Source organism: Helicoverpa zea, chromosome 31, assembly GCF_022581195.2.
Source record: "Helicoverpa zea isolate HzStark_Cry1AcR chromosome 31, ilHelZeax1.1, whole genome shotgun sequence".
Lineage (NCBI taxonomy): Eukaryota > Metazoa > Arthropoda > Insecta > Lepidoptera > Noctuidae > Helicoverpa > Helicoverpa zea.
The window spans coordinates 11,271,895-11,293,469 of NC_061482.1; the positions used below are offsets into that span (position 1 = coordinate 11,271,895).

Here is a 21,575-nt window from a genome sequence, read left to right on the forward strand (position 1 = left end):
GTATTTTAAACAATTTGTATTATGTCAAACTTATCTCAAAGTTTTTGTACTGTGGGTTGATTACAACGAATGTTACATTAATTTAGCAGCAAGCGAATGCTTTTGTATTATCATTACGTTTAGAAAACTGGATTTAAATTACATACCAAACATCTGTATTTGTATACGACTTTGTTAATATCAGTGTATAGGTTAAATATTTCAGCATACTCCATAATATTGTATATCTGTTAATGTATATGTTAATCATATGGTTTCATCAAACTTATCTGTATTCCGCGGGTGACGAACGAAATGCACGACGTTCTCTCAGACTTTAACAATCTCTGTCAAACACGACCAGCGCTAATTGGCGTTTACTGTAATATCACTTTAAATATCGTACTCTAGAACTCTGTAAAGCAGCCTTGCTAAGATCTACTTTCATCCCCATTGATGACGACTATTGGGGCTGGGAACCCCGCGCCACTTTCCCCCAGATAGACGACTTGGAACCTAGGTAGCAACACGTGCTCTCACAATGCTGACTCATTAAATATGTTGTAATAGATGTTCGATGTTAATTTTTACACTCAATCTATGTGTATGAATAGTACTCATAACGTTTATCATTAAATATACTTTATTCAATACAAATCAATGTTTAAAATATCTCGTCCAGTAATCGAGCATTTTATCCAAGTATTATGTGTCGCTGTAACATTTAAAGTATTTTGAAACACCTGATGGTTTTGTATTCAATGTATTATCTAATCATTCAATGGCATAATAATTAATTTAATATGTAACGACCAGAAGCGTCTATGCATTTGTCAACAGTTTTTCTCTTGTACCGAATCTATGGAATCTGTTTCCTGGTTGTCATTATTCAAATACTGATTGTGATTATTATTAATTCCGATCTCATGTTTATAGGTATAATTAAGTAATTTAGGTATCATTATCATTGCGTCATATCATCAAACATAATGTTCTTATGTATACACGGAGTCAACGTTTATGTCAAAGTATTTTTCATGTTTAATGTACTCATTTCTTAATGTTATTGGCTTGACTGGTTTTGAATAGAGAAAGGGGTCCTTTTGGCCACTTAAATATTCTCATATTATTCGATGACCAAAATTATTGAGAACAGATACGCGTTGTAAGTAGATGCAGCAAAATTCCGAGAGTAACACTAATTCTCATATCTATCGGCGCTTCGATTCATCATCAAAATTTTAAAAATTATGCTTAAAAAAATCTATGATTATAGACCCCTTTGCAAAGCGTTGGGACCAATGTAAACACGGATTAGATCTCTGCCTACATTGGCAATGGTCGTCTGATATGGCGTAGCCAGTCATGAAAATTGATGGCACTTTCTATTTTATAACTACTTGAATGTCCGTGTAAATTATTGTAAGTTCGTGTTTGGACAATATTATTGTCACTATAATTTTACTATCTGGACCTAGATTAAGTTCAATGTGTTTAGATACTTAAGTGACGTGTATACCTACTAAGTTACTAACTTTATAATATTTTAAACGAAGTATCTAACCATCCGTGGTAAGCATGCTATGTATAATTTATTAAAATGTCATAAATGTAACCATGAATGTCTACTTTTATACTTTATTGGCACTCCGACTGCAGGCCAAGAACATTGGATATATCGTTACTTCAAACATATCTGTTTAATTTAAGTATTATGTGTACTACCGTGTTAACATGCTCCCTGTACATTTGCGTTTCATTAACAACGATATCAGACTAGATCTGGAGACAAATCGACAATATACTCGTCGTGTCTTTCAATCTAACTATAGAAGAATGGGTTTGTAGGTATTCCCAAACATTAGAATTACGTGGTAAGCACAAGTTAGGAATTCTACGAAACTCTTAAGTTTCTACCAAAGTACCAGGCAGCATGTTTCCACTTCAAGTATAACCATGTCTCTATAAATGAAATCAATTCTGTAGGTTCATAATTAATCAAAGACTTTTAAGGCAAAATGCCTTCTTTTTATGTAATTTTAAATGTTAAAATAAATGTTGAATAACATATCAAAATTATTGGTGTTTTATTTACAGTCCCTTCCTTAGTTTAAGATACCTTCCTTCAATGCATAACGAGTATGAAGAATTCCTTTCACATGAATCGATGCAAAAATTGAACGAACTGTTCAAAAATTAAATGGAAGAAACTATCAATAATAACTCTTATCTTGCTAAGATTCCGATAGCTATCGTTGTTCCCTTGCTAAGATTCCTATAGCTATTGATTAAAATTCCTATATCTTTCTTTAATAAATCCATACACTAGACCAACTGGTCATATGACATTAGGTACATCCTGGGCTACACCCCAGGGTACTGTACCCTCGGTACATCCAAGGGTACATGCTAGAATACATCCTAGAGCAGATCCTAGGATACATTATAAAATATTAGGTATGGTATGATATAAGTAAAACTCATTTCATTTACACATCTTTATCTTTATTTGTCAAGTACATCCTATGTTTAACATACATAAAATCTTTAAAAATATATCTTTTATAAACAACATATACAGTAAAAGGGTTTTATGCATTTACTTGGTACATTAATTTAATTAATTTACATGGCTTTTAGCAAAAACTTACATTGCCCGTTCACACTTTTAACTACGGTACCTATAAAGTTAGGTAAAGTATGGAAATATGGGATTTGTACAGGAGTCGTACTTTTTAGTTAAAATTCAAGGATCAGCAGATCTTTCAGGAAGATTAGGTATAGGTAATAAAATATGGTCAAAATTATAAAACATGTTCTAAATAAAGTTCTAGTCTCAAAAATATAAATTTTTGTTACAGTTGTACTGTAAACATTCAGAATCAATAAAATAATTTGAAAATAACTAAATTCCTTTACTTGGGAACGATAACGTTATTTAATTTCTTTTCACATTTTCTTATACATTCATTGGTTGAAATTTTTGTACAAAATAAGGTACCGAATAAAACCTAACTTATTAAAAAGTAAGATTGTAACTTATAGCGTATTACTTTATTTGCCTTTTGGAGGAATTACTTGCTGATTTAACCTGCCACATAATTAAATTTTTACTGAATAGCAAAAAAACGAACCAAAGCGTCTTTCTATACTTCAACGCCTAGGTCCAAGTAAAGATAAAGTTCTCCTGGCCGATTATATTATAGGCCATGGCGGCTGTTCTCATATAAGAAGATTAGCCAACTGCGCAGGACATTATAGTGCACAAATATTTGCGCAGATACACAAGTCACCTATTATTAGATTTACTTGTAGCGTTTTCCTTTTGTTTGATTTTCAGCAACTTTTTATGTTTATCAAATGAGTTTTTAAATTTAAAGTCATATCAATATTTAGTCACGTGCCTACTTACTCGGAATATAATGTAGGTATACATTCATGAAAGATTTGTTCCCCATGGGAAAAAATACGATAATGTGAAAACGCTCAAATTAGGTATAGAATAATCAGTGTTTATTAATAGTAAAGTATAAGGCAAGACAAATAAAGTAGAACAATATACTGCGTCAGAGTAACTAGGCGTTACACTTATGAGGGCCACACACGCGATAAGACCAACTGGCAAATTGTTAGAAAACGTATAATTATGCATGGAGATTTATTAAATTATAAGCTTGCCTAATTTTCAAGGAAATATGGAAATCAAATCACATAGCTAAATTAAATACAGGCGAGTGCAAAATAGCGGCTATTGCATACGAAAAGCCATTTCGAGAAAGCGAAGTATTAAAAATAGAAAAGCTAAATTATTTTCCTAGTTTTGTACAAAATCGCAAATTAAATTATATCGCAAAAAATATAGTGTCGTTCTTAATGCGAAGCCTTAACAGGATAGAGGACGGACTTGCCAGTCTATAACATATATCGGGTGTGTCGTTCATAATCACATTAAATTAAATGCGTTAATATACTGGTTAAAATATGTCGATTAACACAAAGAAAAAAGAAAAATACGTAAAAATAAAAAAATGCATTTTTCAAACAAAGTAAATAGAATAAAAATTTGCGAAAATTAGAACACCATGTAAATGTCAGTCACTACAAACAACTGAAATCTTCCCTTGAAAACTGACAGCTGTCAATTGATCAAAACATTAGATACTCCTAACTTTATCTCTGCTTTACACATGATGTTGTAAATTATAAAAACGAAAAATGACTCCTGTGGTTAAACCACTGCATGGATTAGGTTATTTTTTTTACAATTCGCCATAGAATATCATAAAGTATATGCGATAGGATTTAATGTGATTGTGAACGACACACCCTGTATATCGCAGCCAACCTGTTATAACAGCCGTTCAATCAAATGGCTAGTTTTTTTAATCAAACGGCTAGCTTTACAATCAAACGGCTAGCTTTTCAATCAAACGGCTGCCCTTTGAGTGGACACCTTGTAAAACTGAACGGGTATTTCAACCAGTTGATTGCGACATATGCAAGAATAAATGAAAGTTACCACATGTCTTTCAAGGGCTCTTATATTTCCCATAATACAATCAGACATCGGTGGGAAATCAATATAATATTTAAAATTAGTTCAGACATTATCAATACAACATTGCCGTCATTGTTTACTTAAATTAATGGATATTATATAGATTAGAATATTATTAATCAACGCAGTTGATATGCTCTTAAAGATATACTGCAGGGTGTTGCAAAAATACCCGTAAAAGCAAGAGTTTCAGGGGGAGACAGTTAAAAATACTTTTAAATATTTTTATCTAGGTGATTATATTACTTATTGTCAAATAAATAAACACTTGTTTAATTTCATTGATTAGGCAAGTTTTACCAACATACATACAGAATTCCCTTAAATATAACAAATTAAAGATGAAAACGATTTTTGTGGGTATTTTTTCAACACCGTGTATGTATTACAATATTAGAATAATATGCACTCAAGTAAATATGTGATGATCAGCGAAACCAAATAACTATATGCACAATCATTATATGCGGTTACAACATATCGTAGCCTAAACCATAAAAAAATATAAATAAAAAATATTGTTTTTTTTTTACATACAAACACGATACTATTGTATCTTATGTACTTGTCAATAGAACTTTATTATACATAATTATAAGCTGAAGACTAAATTATTACTATAAGATGATTATCTATCTATTAAAATATATATATGGCCTTACTACATAACTTAAACATCTGTTTTACACTTGTCTAAAAAAATTATGGCTGCAAAATGAATGTCAACGTCATAATCTGACATTTTTTTAGACAAAACTTAAACTGACGTTTAAAAGTTTTTGTGGTAAGACGGATAGAATCTCAGCGTCACTTAAAATCAACAATAGTTTTCAAAGAATGAAAATTATTTTTGGATATTCTTTATCAAAGAAAGCCTTTGAAATGATACCATACTTTCTTTACAAAAGAAACAGCTAGCAGCATGGTCCATCTACAAACATCTAGTAAGCATAACCTATTGGCGAGGGCACTGCCGTGCCCTCAGATACTTTCAAAGACAATTCCAAAATATACATACAAATCATTCAAAATACACAAAATTATTTTCATAAACAAGACATAGGTACTATTCAGGTTTATAAAGCCCAGTATTCATGGTAAACATTAGTTATTAGACAAAGTTGCATGAAAAAGTTGCCGAGTTGGTAGTAAAAGGGCGCGTCTAAACGGGCAATTTTTTTTTCCAATATGTGGCTGTGGCCACCAACATTACAAGCAATTGCAAACATATTGCAACACATGGATTGGTCATACATTACTGGTACGTCAGTTTTGAAATAGCCAGGCAATTTTTTGCCAACATTCCAGACAAAAATTGCTCAAAAATGTAGTATGTGCCCGTCCAAAAGCAAAAGTACATGTTTCCAGCAACATTCTTGTTATCCATCAACAATATTGATCACCTGTTGCTAAGCAAATTTATACCATGAATACGAAGCTTCACATAGACACAATATTACTAAATTTAAATAAATTTCTTAACTAATAGCTGCTACTATGAACACTGGACATGATAAGGTATTATTGTCAGCAAATAAGTCTACTATAGTGTAAAAGTCTACCTAATACTCAAAGCTCTAGTCTACATCAGTCTACAGGGTAATTGAATGAATTTCACAATGAATGGCTACTTTGTTCCACAACCAAGTTAATACGCAAAATTATAAGAAAGTTTTAGAAAAAAATGCTTGATTTACTAATATTCTAAATCGCTTAATTTTTTTGGCAACTTAATTACGGTTTTTTTTCTAAAGCAGATATTTGTCAGTCAAATAAATATGTGTAGTTGGTATGATGAAGTAAATCCTATGTACTCACAGAGGCACGATTAACCTCCCATTTACGGTTTTGGTTAACAGTTAGTTTGAGTAAAGCAATGCTTATTGTGGTGTTTATTACAAACTAGCTTCCGCCTGTGGTTTCACCTGCATCACGAGGGAACTACTTTCGGTACATGAAATAAAAACATTTCAGTCGCTGTGCAATAAACTTAAAAACAGAACAATTTGATTAAATCAGGAAATTGTAGATCCACCTAGCATTTTAATTCGGTTAATCGTGCCTCTGAGTTCACCTACTTAACACATATTCTATAACTAAGCAGAAATATAAAATCATTATTATGATGCGTGTGTATTATAATTACAGAAGGAAATCAAGTACAGGTTTACAAAAAAGTTATAACAGTATTTTCATACGTTGCAACTTTTTGGGTTCAAATCATTCTTGCTTACATAAATTGTACACTATGTCAAAAAAGAGATTTTCAGTATTACTATCACAACTTGGAAAACAGTGAGTCAGTCAGTAGTAACGAGAATGTAATAGGAATCGCAATTATATTGAAATAAGATTCTTGTCATATTGATCAGACATTAGGGTGCCGATACACATAAAACTAAAGAAGAACTTATCGTTTTATACAAACAGTGATATGTTTAGGGAGCTATAGCAATTTCAGACTTACATTAAAATTTAAAACAAAAATTCGCTGAGCTAGACAAATGAATAAGCTAGTATGCTTAGAGCTCACAAATTCGATAAAACATTTTGCATTGATTTAGGTTAAGAATGAGTGAAAATGGAGAAAGATAGGCTTGCATTGAAAAACAATTATACTAATATCAGTGATAAGTAAAAAAGCTTTTTGTTGTATCAGCACCCCAACATATACTAGTATGTTATAATTATAAACATATCAAAAAACAGACTAACACTATATAACTAGTTATTTCTATTTCCTACAGGAAGTACTCATATTTAGAATATAATTTTAATATAGATAATTTTATAAAATATCCGTTGCTTCCAAAACATTTTAATTTACTTAGATAGCAAAACATGCGTGTAAAACGTACTAAAAGTAGAATATAATAGCATAATCTAACACTTTCACGACAGAGACAACGCATAAAATAAAAGGGGACGGTATCGGTTATTCACGAGCCAGTAATGCTTTAATGAAGAACAAGCTAACTATATATTAAATAGAGATTCGTTATATAATATCATAGTAACCCGACTGAGAACTAATCTTCTCTATAAAGACAAGACTATACAAAAAAACTTGCAATAAAGAAACAGTCGGGTTAAAATCAGATGTTACCTAACGGCCGGTTCACACATGTCTCCGTTTTACTGTCCCGTTTTATCGTGTACGTTTTTTTTTCGTCGATGGCGTATGTAGTTGTATACAGAATACTGTGCCATGTGTGAAGTCACTCATACAACTACATACGCCATCGACGAAAAAAAAACGTACACGATAAAACGGAACAGTAAAACGGAGACATGTGTGAACCGGCCGTAAAATGTACATTAAACTACTAACAGCCAGTTTCTTCATCAAAAGTTAAAGCCAAAGTAAAAGTCAAAGTAATGTCTAAAGTAAAAGTAACGGTCAAATTCAATTTTTCTATTAGTTTTGCTGCCCCTTTAGCCTTGAAAAAACGTATTTGACCGTTACTTTTACTTTAGACATTACTTTAACTTTAACTTTTGATGAAGAAACTGGCCGTTAATAATTTCAAATTAAAACTAACTAACATATATTTTGTATCTTTTTTCGATGTTAAGGTGCTGTATGTATAATAAACATAGATGTACGAAATTAATTCTATGTCAATTTTGTACGAGATCAATTCGTGTTCAAATCCTAATGTTTTGATCGTTGCTATTGGATAAGTGCATTAAATTACGTTTGATTACAACATTCGCTGTGTACAACTAAACCTAGAAGCTCAGGTCGGCTAATTAGCCTTAGTCACATTAATATGTTATAGTATAAGTATGGTCGACCGTAAAATTGCTTTAGCACACTTGAGAGTACCTAAATCTTGTTTGCTTATCACAAAATAATGTACGTTTTTGTCGTTTAAAAATGTGATAAGATTCATATGAATGTCATGTTTACAAGGTCAATTCTGAAAAACACCGTTACAAGTCAATATTGACACCTGTTTGTCAAAACTGGGAGACCCCTTTTGTGGCTGGGTGAAGTATGAGTACTGCAAGTGATAAAGCAAATTTTAAGGTCGACTACAAATAGTTTGCAATACGCTTGTACATACAGTAATAATGATATATTTACTCGGTAGCCGTGTTCGTTGGTCTGGGTTGTTTAGGACCTGATGAAGTCCCATTGGTCGGTCGGTTGGTTGTCGCATATCACCATTATGAGTGGCTCGCCTCTGTAAGGTCGGTCGACTCCTAGACACATGCCCGCTGCCGTGTTATAAACTGGACTTCCAGCCTGAAAATTTTACACAATCATGTTATTTTTTGCTCTTACGTGTTATTTAAGTGTTTCTTATATTTTTGTTAATTTGTAATGACTCTAATGCAAAGTTGGAAACTGTAGATAATGAAGTTTTATTTTTGTTTTTCTTGCTGTTTTATTATTGTTCCTTATATTTTGTTTATTTGTAATGTGTCTAATGCTAGGTTTCTCTGACAGCGAGTTACAATACGATCCATCCTTCGATTAGAGATTGAAATTTGCCTTTAGCTTCATATAAATTATCTCAAAAAACAACTGATGTATCAGTTATTATAATCCGCAGTAAGTCACACGCCTTTGAATTTGTAGTGCAATGATATTTAAACTTTTATTGATATGTAGGTCTAAGGTCACACAAACCAGTTAAGACTATACACATTTCATAATCGGTTTACTGTTGAGTAGTGCCCTTTTGAACTTTTATGATGTTAAGTCAGTTCTGGTTATTGTGTTAAGTAATTTATGGGCGTAGATCAGCAGTTTTAGAAATTTGGTGATTTGGGAATAAATGTTCAGCGATTTTTCGGTCTGGCTGTGCTTCTAAAAACTATTTATAAGAACATTTACATGCAATGGAAAATACGAATAATAAGTGACGTTATGGAGATATTATAGTGTATCAAGTGCCTGAAAAAGAAATAGCTATAGTGCTTTAAATGAGCAGTGCGATGACATGATTAAATTTTTAATATGGCATGTTTAGTGCAGATTATGATTGTGATGGTAAAACTAATAATTTTGACTCATTTGTTATTTGTGCTATTTTAAAATAAAACACGTTATTACCGAATTATTTATACTATACCTAATTTACCTTTCTTCACCATAAAATCACCAACTTTCATATCTCATGTCAGCTTCAGAGTTACCTTATTATTCAGCCGACTTGCAATCTCTTACTTTAAAATATACCTTTTATATTGTAAATATACCTTTTTGTCTGGTTTCAAAGTTGCGGTGAATAACCGCAAAAGATTTCACCTAATAGCTGCATAATTTCATTAGATGATGGCATCCTATGATTGGCTTTTGTCTTGAACCCACACAGAGAAGATTGGGTTTTTAATGTTTAGAATATAGCTTGAATAGAATGATATCTTCAAAAGAAATGCGTCTAATGCCCATTTTCACCAACAATCTCTTAATCTAAGTGCCACTTAAAATAAGGGCTCTCTCAATTTTGACATAAATAGCTATGGATAAGGGACACCTAAACTTTGGTGAAAACGAAATTCTTATTAAGTGTTCCGTAAATGCTCTTAGGGGATCCCTTAATTTAGGTATTTGTTGGTGAGAATGTGCATAATTCTCAAAGGATTATTCCATAAATATCCATAACACAAAGAAACTTATTGTGCACATTTCATTTGAATACCAGTGTGAATCACTTAAATGTTGCAAGATTTCTCTCTCCACCCCCTTTTATTAAGATCTGTAATTCTAATCAAGCCATATTTCACCGAGCACAGCTGAAAGGACCAGCTCTACAAATATAGGAAAAGCACTTACACCTCCGAACATACGGTTCCACTCTTGTTCAGTCGGTTGTTTTCTACATTTCCCAGCGCTCAGCACCAAATTGTCGAACACATCAAAACAAAAAATTCTCCCCAACTGCAGCTGGTTACTTATAGCGTTAAGATGCCATTTTTTTGCATCGTTAATAAATTCCACAAACCGGTATGCAGGCTAGAAACGAAACTATATCAATTGCACGCAATTTATTGGACACATTTTATTATATTTTATCCAATTATACAATTGAGTTTGAATGGTACTCATGCGCACAATTGTATCTACGTCTATTATACTATTGAGTGCAGTTAACATGCAGTCCTACACTACACTATGATAGCAGCAAATTGACAGAAACATAACAAAGACTTACTTCAAAGATCCGTCGATTATTATGGAGAAGGGATGTTCTAAAGTTGACTCCGCTGTTCACCATCTTGAAGAATCCAATGAGTAGACACAAATGTAACAAAAAAAACTTACCTATGGAGACGAATTCGACGCGACGATAAGCTAGTACAATCTTCTGGAAATTTCCTGACTTTGGTAGACATTAACATTGAATGATACAAAAACGAAAATATATGAAAATTTAGAAAGAAAGAGGCTCACCGATCCTTTATGTTTCCACTCCTGTGAGCCGCCCAATTCATGGCATTTGCTGAGTTTCGGCGCCACATTATTTGACGCGTCCAGACAAAGAGTACGACCCAAAACAAGCTCGCTACGACTCGTTTCAAACCACATCTGGAAAACATAATTATGATCATGAGATTTAAATAAAGGATCTTTTCAATTTTCAAAGTTCATACCTTAAGGGTAATAACGGGAAACTGTTGCGAAGACTCTAACTGACTGCCAACATACATAAACTAAGACCAGGCTGTATTTTATGAATCGTATAGTTTATGCTCATGATTTATTTCTGTGATATAACAACAAATTATACCAAAAACGTAATGGAAAAATATTTATAGAGGCACGCGCACAAAAACGTGCCCTTTTGTACAGTAGCGGTACGAAACCATTTGAGCACGAGTTCCACTTGTAGTTCACCGGTTTTTAACTCTATTTATTTAATCAGCCTATTATTGCATTTCAATATTTCTATTATTACTTAGTATGTCTCCACCAGACCACGAGACTGACCCAGATTTTTGGAAGGCGAACGCGGAGCCGAAGCCAACACGCTGAAGCCCTTTTGAGGAAACTTTAATGGAATGGTGACACTCTTATTATTATTTCTAAATTCTTTGATTTATTGGACTTATAAAAAGGCTGAAATACTTATTGAACAAAACATGACCATACCTGACTCAAAATCCTGATGCAGCTAGCGAGAACCAAGCCACTACCTTTGGTCTTCACGTCCTTGGCACTTTGGATGCAAAGCGTCGTGTTCTTCAAGCGGATTTGATACGAATCAGTGTAGTTGCGTTTCCTGAAACACGTATAGTACAATTTTAAACTCAATTGTGATAACAATAAAAGTAAATTTTGTCTAAAGCTAAGCAACTGGAGAAAGGTGTCTCCTAATATTATACATGTGCAAGTATTATGTATGTCTGTTCTTTCTCGTCAAAACTAAAGAATGGATTTTGATAGACTTGACAGTAACATAGTTTACATATCAGGTATCATATAGGCAACTTTTTATCCAGGTGCGAGAAGGTATTTTACCTTTGGTAAGCAATTGAAACTGCTGGCAGAGACTGGTAGGATATTAGAGTTGTCAAAAAAAAATGATAATTCCCTTAGCACGCGGGCGAACGAGCTACAGCTATTTAAAAGCATTTCCCAGCACTAATTTAAATAACAAGTGTATCAGATAATGTTTTTGTGTCTCATAAATCATTTTCAAACTTGGAGCATGTTATAAAATAAGTACTTATTGGGCTACAGACATTTATTGGTCACACTTAGTTTCTTTTTACTAGGCCATAAAATAATAACGAGCCAAGATTATTTTCCTTGAGCTTGAGCAACCGCCTGGCTAATTACTTAATAGCCATGATAACGCTTTAATTAATGTAACTTTCTTTTTAACAGCATGACGATATCTCAGTTAATTACACTTTCATTCATAAAAAGCCAAGTTTTTGAGAGTTGCTTTTCCAGTTTTCTAGATTTTATTTTGCTGTTACTATAAATTATATCAACCATTTTTTTCTATAACTGCACTTTTGGCGAACAGCAGCCACATCATTCACTGTCAAAAGAAAAATGCTCATCTATGGCCTTTGCTATATGTCTGCCGATACTAAGTTTTGTATTTTGGACATAATTCCCAAAAAATAAACATGATGTATGATGCAGAAAACAGATGCAGAAAATAAACATGATATTTCTCGTTGATCCATCATGGCATGGATACCGCTACATATTTGGGATAATCTGAGGTTTATTTCCGACGTTATTCGATAGACAGTGATGGTCATAGTCGTGGTGGGCTAGTGGGTAAAGCATCAAATTATCAAGTAACGAAACCTGGACTGTTAGTCTGATATCAACCCAAATTGACCAAGCGTGGCGATTAACGCTCAATCCTTCCCCGTGTGAGAGGCGGCCTGTAGTCTGTGGCCTGCCCAGCGCCCGTGGGACAATAAAAAGGCTGACGATATACAAATCTATACTAATATTATAAAGCTGAAGAGTTTGTATGTTTGTTTGTTTGAACGCGCTAATCTCAGGAACTACTGGTCCGATTTGAATTGAAAATTTCTTTCAGTGTTAGATAGCCCATTTATCGAGAAAGGCTATAGGCTACTTTTTATCCCGGTACGGGAAGTAGTTCCCACGGGATGCGGGTGAAACCGCTGGCTGAAGCTAGTTCCTCCGTAAGTCCTATTCTTTTCAAGGTAAGTTTATTTCCGAATACCTACCTAGAATGCCACGGCTGGAATTTATTTTTCTCAACATCATTCAAGGCGGCCATTTTCTTCTTGTTTTTGTCATCAATGCCCATTTCCAGTTCCGGGTAGATATGATCAAGGAACCATTTGAAAGACTTGCAGTTCAATCGTTTGCGTAGATTGTGCCTTTCTGATAGATCGCCTAGGTTCATATACACCACTTCTGGATTATGTTCTATGACCTTATTCTGAAATGAGAATAATTTTGATATATTGATATTGTAATCTGAATAATTTGTTTGGTCGAACGCGCCTATTTTAGGGATCACTGGTCGGATTTGAAGAAATATTTCCAGAGCTTTATGTATGAAGATGGTCAATAGTTTGTTACTCTTAAGTTCAAAAACTACGGAATAAACATAATAAGACATTATTAGTGCAACCAAAACAAAAGAAGCATGTTTCAAAACAATGCAGTCGACCTTTGATAATCTGATTTGACACCTTTAGTTGGATTCGATAAGATATTTAAATATTAAGACCGCCCACATAGTACTCTTGCATAATTGTTTGTATGGATGGAGAAAATCGTTGTGACATAGTTGTTCACCGATACACGGAACGATCGCGAAAAGCGTTGCTGAGCCTTTGATCTGTTACTTACGTAAGAAAATATTGTATCATCATCTGCATAGCCTTTTCAAAACTAGGTTGGGGTCGGCTTTCAGTCTAACTGGATGCAGATGAGAACCATGAGCCTATCTAACCTCCTCAACCCAGTTACCAGTTGGTTGTCAAACTTTCTGGCTTCTGTCTACACGGAACGACTGCCAAAGATGTGCCGAGGCCCACCAGTTTATCGTGCCTTCCGAAACACGGAAGAACTCGTCATGACAAGATGGTCACCCATCCACGGACATACGCTACAAAATTCTATACATAGTATTTTAATATACTTACCACATACTCGTCCATCCAGACCCGCGCCATTCGCATAGAGTTTTGCAGCATATAGTTGACTTTCTCCTCTTGTCCGTAAGGGCGTCGCTTGCGGAAAACATGACCCACACGGCTGCACGGGATCAGTTCCAATGTACCACCGCACATCCAAATCTAAAAACAATTACCATTGAACATATTATTCGTGCTTATCTATAGTAATCCTACTAATGTCTAATGTCCGCTTGTTTGCTACGCTTTCACGCAAAAACTACTAAACCGATCATCATGAAACTTAGTGCACACATTCTTGGTGGTACTGGAATGAACATAGGATACTTTTTATCAACACACCACGCGGGCGAAGCAGCGGGCGGATGCTAGTTATATTATAGAGAGGAAAACTTTGTATTTTTGTTTGTTTGTAATGGATAAACTCAAAAACTACTTGACCAATTTTAAAAATTCTTTCATCATTACAAAGCTACATTATCTGCGAATAACACAGGCTATATTTCTCAGAATCTAATAAGGATTATTTTATGTTAAACTTACTCTAAAGGATAATTCCAAATTCTCCCCACCCCAGAGGTCCATACCAGCATCATATTTACCAATGTAGTTGAAATACTCGCGGTACATTGCAAACAACCCGCCCGCCATAGTTGGTGATTTGATGGGCTTCACAAAATCTTCATCAGCTGAAAAATCATTCCAACATATTATCGAAAATGCTAAATAATTGTAGGAATATGTACATTTTCTGGTGCTTAACAAACTAACTTTCATTAAAGCACAGCAGATACAACAAAATTCAATGCGCAGCATATTTATAAGTAATAACATTTTATCAAATTCATAAGTGCACAGCTAACAGTCATAGAGCCAGGCGAAACTCGCTATTGCAAGCGAAATCGATAACACTTATTAAAACAACTTCACAATCGAAACAAAACAATCAACAATCCTATTCAAATGTTCGCAAATTCACAAAACAATTCATACAAACTGTAACTAACTTTTCAAAGTTCCTTTCGGCAAGTTATCCCATTTGAAATGGAGTCCCCAATTAAAACCTCCTCGGACTAGAGGACTGGCTGTATACTCGAATGTATCGGCGTCAATAACGTCTATGATTGGGGTCACTGCACGGTGGGAGTATCTCACGGTGACACCATCCACGTCCTTTGCGAGGCGAGTTAACATCGGAGGCAGCCAGTCCACGTTCACTTCGATATGCGAATCAAGGAATACAAGAACCTAGAAAACAAACACATATTTAGCCGCTACATTTTACTTCACATATTCATAAGTGACAGTTATTGATCTTACTTCTCCAACACTGTTTTCGGCACCATACAGCCTTGCCCGTATAAGACCCTCCCTCTTACTAGTCTTCAGCAATCTAATACTCAAACCATCTTTATTTTTCTCAGTGGTTTTTTTATCAACAACATTATTGTCATCGTTTATATAATCTACCACATTCTCTACATCAATGTTATTGGTTTCCAGCATTTCTTCCTCTTTGCGCATTCTGTTATTCAGTTCATTCACGGATTTTTGTACAGAATTATGAAGACCTTCGATGTTGCTGTAGTCATCAACTAGAATGATCTCTTTCAAATATTTGAGATCAGTTCGATCTAGTATTGAGTGAATGGATCTCATCAATGTCTGGTAATGTTCATTGTAGAAGCATATGATCACAGATGTTTTTGGTAGTTTATCTGGGAATTTTTGTGTACGACAGCTGGAATGTAGATAATAATTTGCATTAGATTTTCCTTTAATAAATAACAGTAAACTTATATAATTTATGCCTGTGCCATGTAAAAAGTGTTTACAGTTTATTCCTGGTGTCCGGCAAGCCTCTGTGGTTTCCAATTCTTTGTGAAACAAGTGTGTTGAAGGCATAGAGAGTGTATCCATCATCTCGGATCCTCACATCTTCTGCATTGCGGATCAGTCCAAACTGGTTATCTATAGAATATATTATTATAAAATTAGAATGTATATTAAGCAATTTAAAATATAATTTTCTTTAAAGATTTGATTGTATATTGGAGAAAGCTTCGCCATTTATACATTTTGGCAGTAATATAAGGTAAAAACTATATAAATGTCACATTTCTCAGTGAAAGGCAGTTGAATGAGCCAAAAGAGTTTTAAGGTAACAACAAGCCAGACTTAAAATACAAAATTATCATGTTAAGTGCCTCTATTGTGTAAGGAAATGACATACATTCATTATGTAATTTTTGCTCAATAAATATTGCATATTTACACAACTGTGCTCAGTGGGCTAAAGCAAGGATTTTATATTTTTATATTTTTCATAAGTTGAACAAATCGAATTACTTAAGTATAGCATTTTGTCACATACTTTTGCAGTTAATTTCGTCCTCCTTTTAAATTCATGTATTTCTTAAATATATATTCAATAATACACATAATGTATACATATTTATTCTGACAACAGAACCAACAAAGTTAAAGTAGCAGTTGCTATCAAAATAAATGTTTCTATCACACCTATGTACTTGTTTCTGGCATAACACCAAAAGATTTAGGCCCAAGTTCAGTGAATCAAAAGTAGCTTTTAACCTTCCTCGATAAATGGGCGATCTAACACTTGACATATTTTCATGAATGGGTCCAGTAATTATATAGTGCACTGACAACAAAAACATCAATTTTAAAACAACTGTCCACTATGACTTTTCATGTTCAATTTCCAAAGTAAACAGTTCTTTTAAGAGAAATGGATGTATAAGTTGTTGGTTAACTTGGGTCTTAGAGTATGTGTGTGTGGTATAGCCTTTAGCATTTATTGGGTTCTTTCAATAATTTATCGACTTACCAAGACCGTTGTCTGGCTGTGCCGTCATCTTGAGTCCGAGGTGTCTTGCGTACTTCTCTTTCAGCAGCATTTTATTTTGGTATTCCGATTTACTCTTATGATACTTCCAGATGTTCCCAGAATACTTTTCTTCTGCTTTTGCATTGTCTAGCAGTAAGTTCTTTCCCTCTAATGCTGCAATAGATTTATCATTGTTCTTTATACGGTTCTTCTCGTCAGTGTTCACAAGGCGGTAATGGATCCTGTCCTCAGTGCTATTAATGATACTGTCACCTAGAATGTATGATAAATGAGTGAAGTAGTGTTTTAGTTGACCCAAGCAATTTGATCCATTTGTCCCAGCATGTATTCATAGTTGTTGTGGTAATGTTAGTAAACTAGGTTAGTATAATATGGTTACTCACATACATTATTAAATTGCAGTGAGATGTATGGATGTTACTATAAGTTCGGTTAGTGGACAGTTTAATTTATGATTTAAGCAGAATGCTAGTGTACCTAGTCAGTCAATAACATGTTGCTACATACTGGCTACATATTTATTGCATTATGCGCTTGTAATATTTATTATTTAACACTAGCAGGTAAAACAGTGTATTCATAGAACAATACGTACCACTCATGTTCAGCAACCAGTAGAGATACAGAGATATACTCCATGTCGCCGATGCAAATAAAATACCCCAAAGAAAAGAATTATTTAATTTACCCATGTTTCTTCTCATCAGCATTACTACTTTTATTTATCGCCACTCACAAAGTTACTTACGCAACATTTTACATAGATAGCGAGAAACTTTTACGAAAGCACTAGTACATTAACTTGGTTAAATAAAGATTCTTTAGGACAATAATAGCAAAAACACTAATGACTGAAAATGGTCGACGTAGAGTTGATAAGCAGTTTCTACTTTAAATAATATCACTTGATTCACAGTAACTTAACCGCAACAGCGAAAAAATATAGAAACTCGGAGCAAGTATTTATTTTTATTTATTTGATAGATGAGATGCGTGCGTCCGCGTTACGTTCGCAAGAAACGTAATCACGAATGAAATGAATTAACATTTTTTTTTTGTGCACAGATATTATAACAAATTGAACGAACTAAACTCTAAACGCGACCAGCTTACGCATACAGTCACAGCGGTGTTTTTGAAAGCAAATAGGTAGGAATAATATTATTTATTAAATTGCACAATATTCTACTACTATTATGTACACAAATATTATACAGAGGAAAGATTTGATTATTTGTTTTTTGTTTGACATAAATAGGCCCTATTGCGAAGTGTGTAAACTTCTTTCACTATTGCGAAGTTGCATTATCCCCGGTGAACGTAGCCTATTTTGTATTCGCGCAGCTGTTTCCGCGGGACGCGGATGCAACAGCGGAAGGCCAGTTAATCAGACATTAACCACCTTATTACAAAAACTGCCGAGAGTAGGTAGTGGTTTAAGGCAGACTGAAAACGTCTTGGTTTGTTGCAGTACTTAGGATAGTTCTGTTACCCTTATTACAAAACGTAGACGAAGAAAAGACTGGTTAGATTAGTACTGCGATTCGTCTGTGGTTCAAAAAAAATCCACTACATATATTTAAATCATTCGTTCAATCGTTCTGAATTTCTGAATTATATGCGCCGTTCCTTTTTACAATATTTTGATACGTGTACTTTGATGAAAAATAAATAAATAGGGTAATAAAAATATATTTTTAAAGTTGAAAATATTACGTTTTAATATTAAAAAAAAATATATTTCTAGTGGCTTTTAATGAAATACACGATCCAATTATTCGCTTTAAACTACTAGACCGAGTTATCGCGTATAACGGAACGTCAGTCAGCGCGCGAATTCGAGTAATGTTTTGTTTTCATGTTCGAAAGAAATAACTCTAATTATTTTCAATGTTTATGAAATTGACGTTTAGGGTTAATATTGAAAATTGCTGAATTGTTTTTAACGAACAAAGATATTGAAGGTCGTCTGAGTTAGAATTGTTTAGAGAAATAAAGAAAACATTAAAAACTACATAATATAGTTTATTTCGTTATTTGCAACACCGACAGCAAGTATTGATCGCTTCAGCCACCCCTTCCCCAGTTCCCACCTATTCCCCTCTCGTTGAGTGTACATACCTAGATGATTCTATTATATCACTTTTGAGAAGCGACTCGCGGCAACAGCGACAGTATTATCGGACCGCTACGCCGGCACGGTTAGGTCTACTTGCTACTGTTCTAACAAACAAACAAGTCTTTCAAATATTCTCAACCGCGTAACCATGATGGGGATGGGGAGTAAAGTGGATAATGATCATGAAGCGATTCGCGGATGGACGCAAGAAGAAAAGTATAATTTGATTCAAGCTTTAAAGGCTGGAGGACTCAATAATATGGAGTTGATACAAGAAAGTGTACCGACAAGAACTGCTGAAGAGCTTAAAGCCGGACTCGCTTATTATAAGAGTGTGGCGCTTCAGCATCCACTGCTGACTGCATTGGAAGAAAAAAAGAAACCGAAGAAGAAGTTAACAAACAGGAGGAAGGCTAACGGCCCAATACTGCAGTGGCAGCAGCAGTTAGCGAACGCTTTGGAACCTGATCAACTGCGTACTGAAACTGCAACTGCAGTTAGAATGTTGGCGGACGCTGAAGACATTCCGGCAAAGGAACTCACCGGAAATATTGATTTTAGAAAAGTGTACCATCAGATTGCCAATGCTTTGGAGGGAAGAGCTATAGACTTCGACGCTGGGACAACTGCTGTTTTGCAAAAATGCTTAATGGACACAGCAATGAGAAGCAAGGCACATCTTAACCCGAAGATGAAAGATTTCTTGAAGAAAATTGAAATGCCAGATAAGGAATCGCCACCAGTTACACAAGCTAGGCCTACCTCGAATGCAGAGCTAGCTATACTCAGACACTTGATTACTCAAAGAAACTACAATCCATTGAATGTGCCCGAAGAGCTCTTGAAGAAGCCGTTTGGAACTACCGCGGCCAAGCGTACTTAAGGCTACGGCCGTTATATCGTGGCAAAGACGCAACATGTATACTGCGTCGTATAATATAATCAACCATTTTGTCGATTTTATGAAGTCTTTTCTTAATTAATACTACTCTTTCATGGGAATGAAAACAGAAAGTGAGAAGGAAAAGAAGAGAACAAAAGGCTGGCATAGTCTGCTGCAGACAAAGGATTCGAATATAGTATAAGTAGGAAACCTGAGGAGAGCATAAATTCAAAATTTGTGTGTGATGTAGGTACCTCGGTACCTTAAGTTGGATTTTTTCCAGACCGTATTTTAAGGCGTTTTACCTTTTTCTATGTCTATTACCTACATCTAAAAATGTGTGTATGTTCATTGTATTAGAACATTAAATATATCACATTTGTAGTCTGACTAAGAATTTTATTTATCCTGACATGATAATAACACCTCAGAAAAGCCTGTCGCAATATATGCACGCACATAGGCCTCTTTCAATTGACAACATTTCAAAATTTACACGACCTTTAAACAAAAATACCATTTCTTTATTTTCGTATCCTGAGTTCAAATATATTTTTTTAATTTTTTTTTATTCCTTTATTTCTGAGGAAAAAAATAAAAATCAAAAAACACTTGATGACGTCACATATACGGTAGAATGAAGTAGTTACCTTAGCCTAGGCATTTCAATGTGAAGAAAACATCAAGTGTCACTGTCAATGTCACTTTTGGCATGAAGTACCTACCTATCTATACTATAAAAATATTATAAAGCTGAGATTCTCGCCACAGAGTGTTTCTGGTAGCACGTGTGTCTAGGATTTTTGTTTATTTTGAGCGTTTAAGTGACTTTTTGTGACTTGTTTTCGTTTTTGTGTGTTGTCCTTGTGTTCGTTTTTGTGTGTGAACGTTTTCCGTCTAGTCAAGTAAGTTTTTAACTAGATATGGATCGCAATAAACCGCCAGACCCTGATCCACCTGACATCTCTTTTGCTCCGCCATCTCCCAACTATCCACTTTCCCAATTCGCAGATGTTGCTTGCAGCATCGCGGAGTCCCAGATCCCGTCCCATTCTGAATACCAATCCTCCCCTCAGCAGAACGGTAGGAAACGTTCTGGTGATGATAATAATGCGTCGAACCACGTACCGACTAAACAGCAGAGAAACCAAATTGGTCGCAGTAGATACTCTGCCACTGATAAAGCTCCGTTCATCGTCCATGTCTCACGCTTGGAGTCTCAGCCTAATGCGGGTACCACATTACACCCAGTTACTTTTGGCATGTTCCTGGTGAACCACAATATCGCTAATATTGTACGTGATGGCGTCAAAAAAGTAGGTAGGAATAGAGTATCGGTTGAATTCTCATCCCCTCAGGATGCTAATTCTTTTATTATAAACAGTATATTATCCAAAAATAGTTATGTTGCTGCAATCCCCACATTTAATATAACCCGCATGGGTGTTGTCACTGGTGTGCCTACAGACCTCACTGAAGAAGAAGCTCTGAACTACCTCACTGTGCCCTCTGGATGTGGACAAATACTCAAGATTCGGCGCATTAGTAGAAAGGTTTTTAGAGATGG

At 34.6% G+C, this 21,575-nt stretch overlaps 1 protein-coding gene across 2 annotated transcripts; it reads right to left on the reverse strand.

Annotated features, from left to right (window-relative positions):
* Positions 1-7,972: 7,972 nt before the first annotated feature.
* Positions 7,973-18,037, reverse strand: LOC124645461 (polypeptide N-acetylgalactosaminyltransferase 35A). 2 transcript variants are annotated; one of them, XM_047185270.1, is made up of 11 exons: positions 17,602-18,037; positions 16,986-17,159; positions 15,970-16,105; positions 15,455-15,875; positions 15,142-15,382; positions 14,678-14,823; positions 14,144-14,296; positions 13,214-13,431; positions 11,643-11,772; positions 10,944-11,078; positions 7,973-8,789 (listed from the first exon to the last, which is right to left on the reverse strand). In XM_047185270.1, the coding sequence occupies exons 1-11, from the start codon at positions 17,714-17,716 to the stop codon at positions 8,658-8,660; spliced, it is 2,001 nt and encodes a 666-aa protein (XP_047041226.1). In that variant the 5' UTR covers positions 17,717-18,037; the 3' UTR covers positions 7,973-8,657. The 2 variants fall into 2 exon arrangements, with proteins under 2 accessions (XP_047041226.1, XP_047041224.1); XM_047185268.1 differs by having other exon boundaries at positions 16,986-17,258.
* Between the last annotated feature and the right edge of the window lie 3,538 nt (positions 18,038-21,575).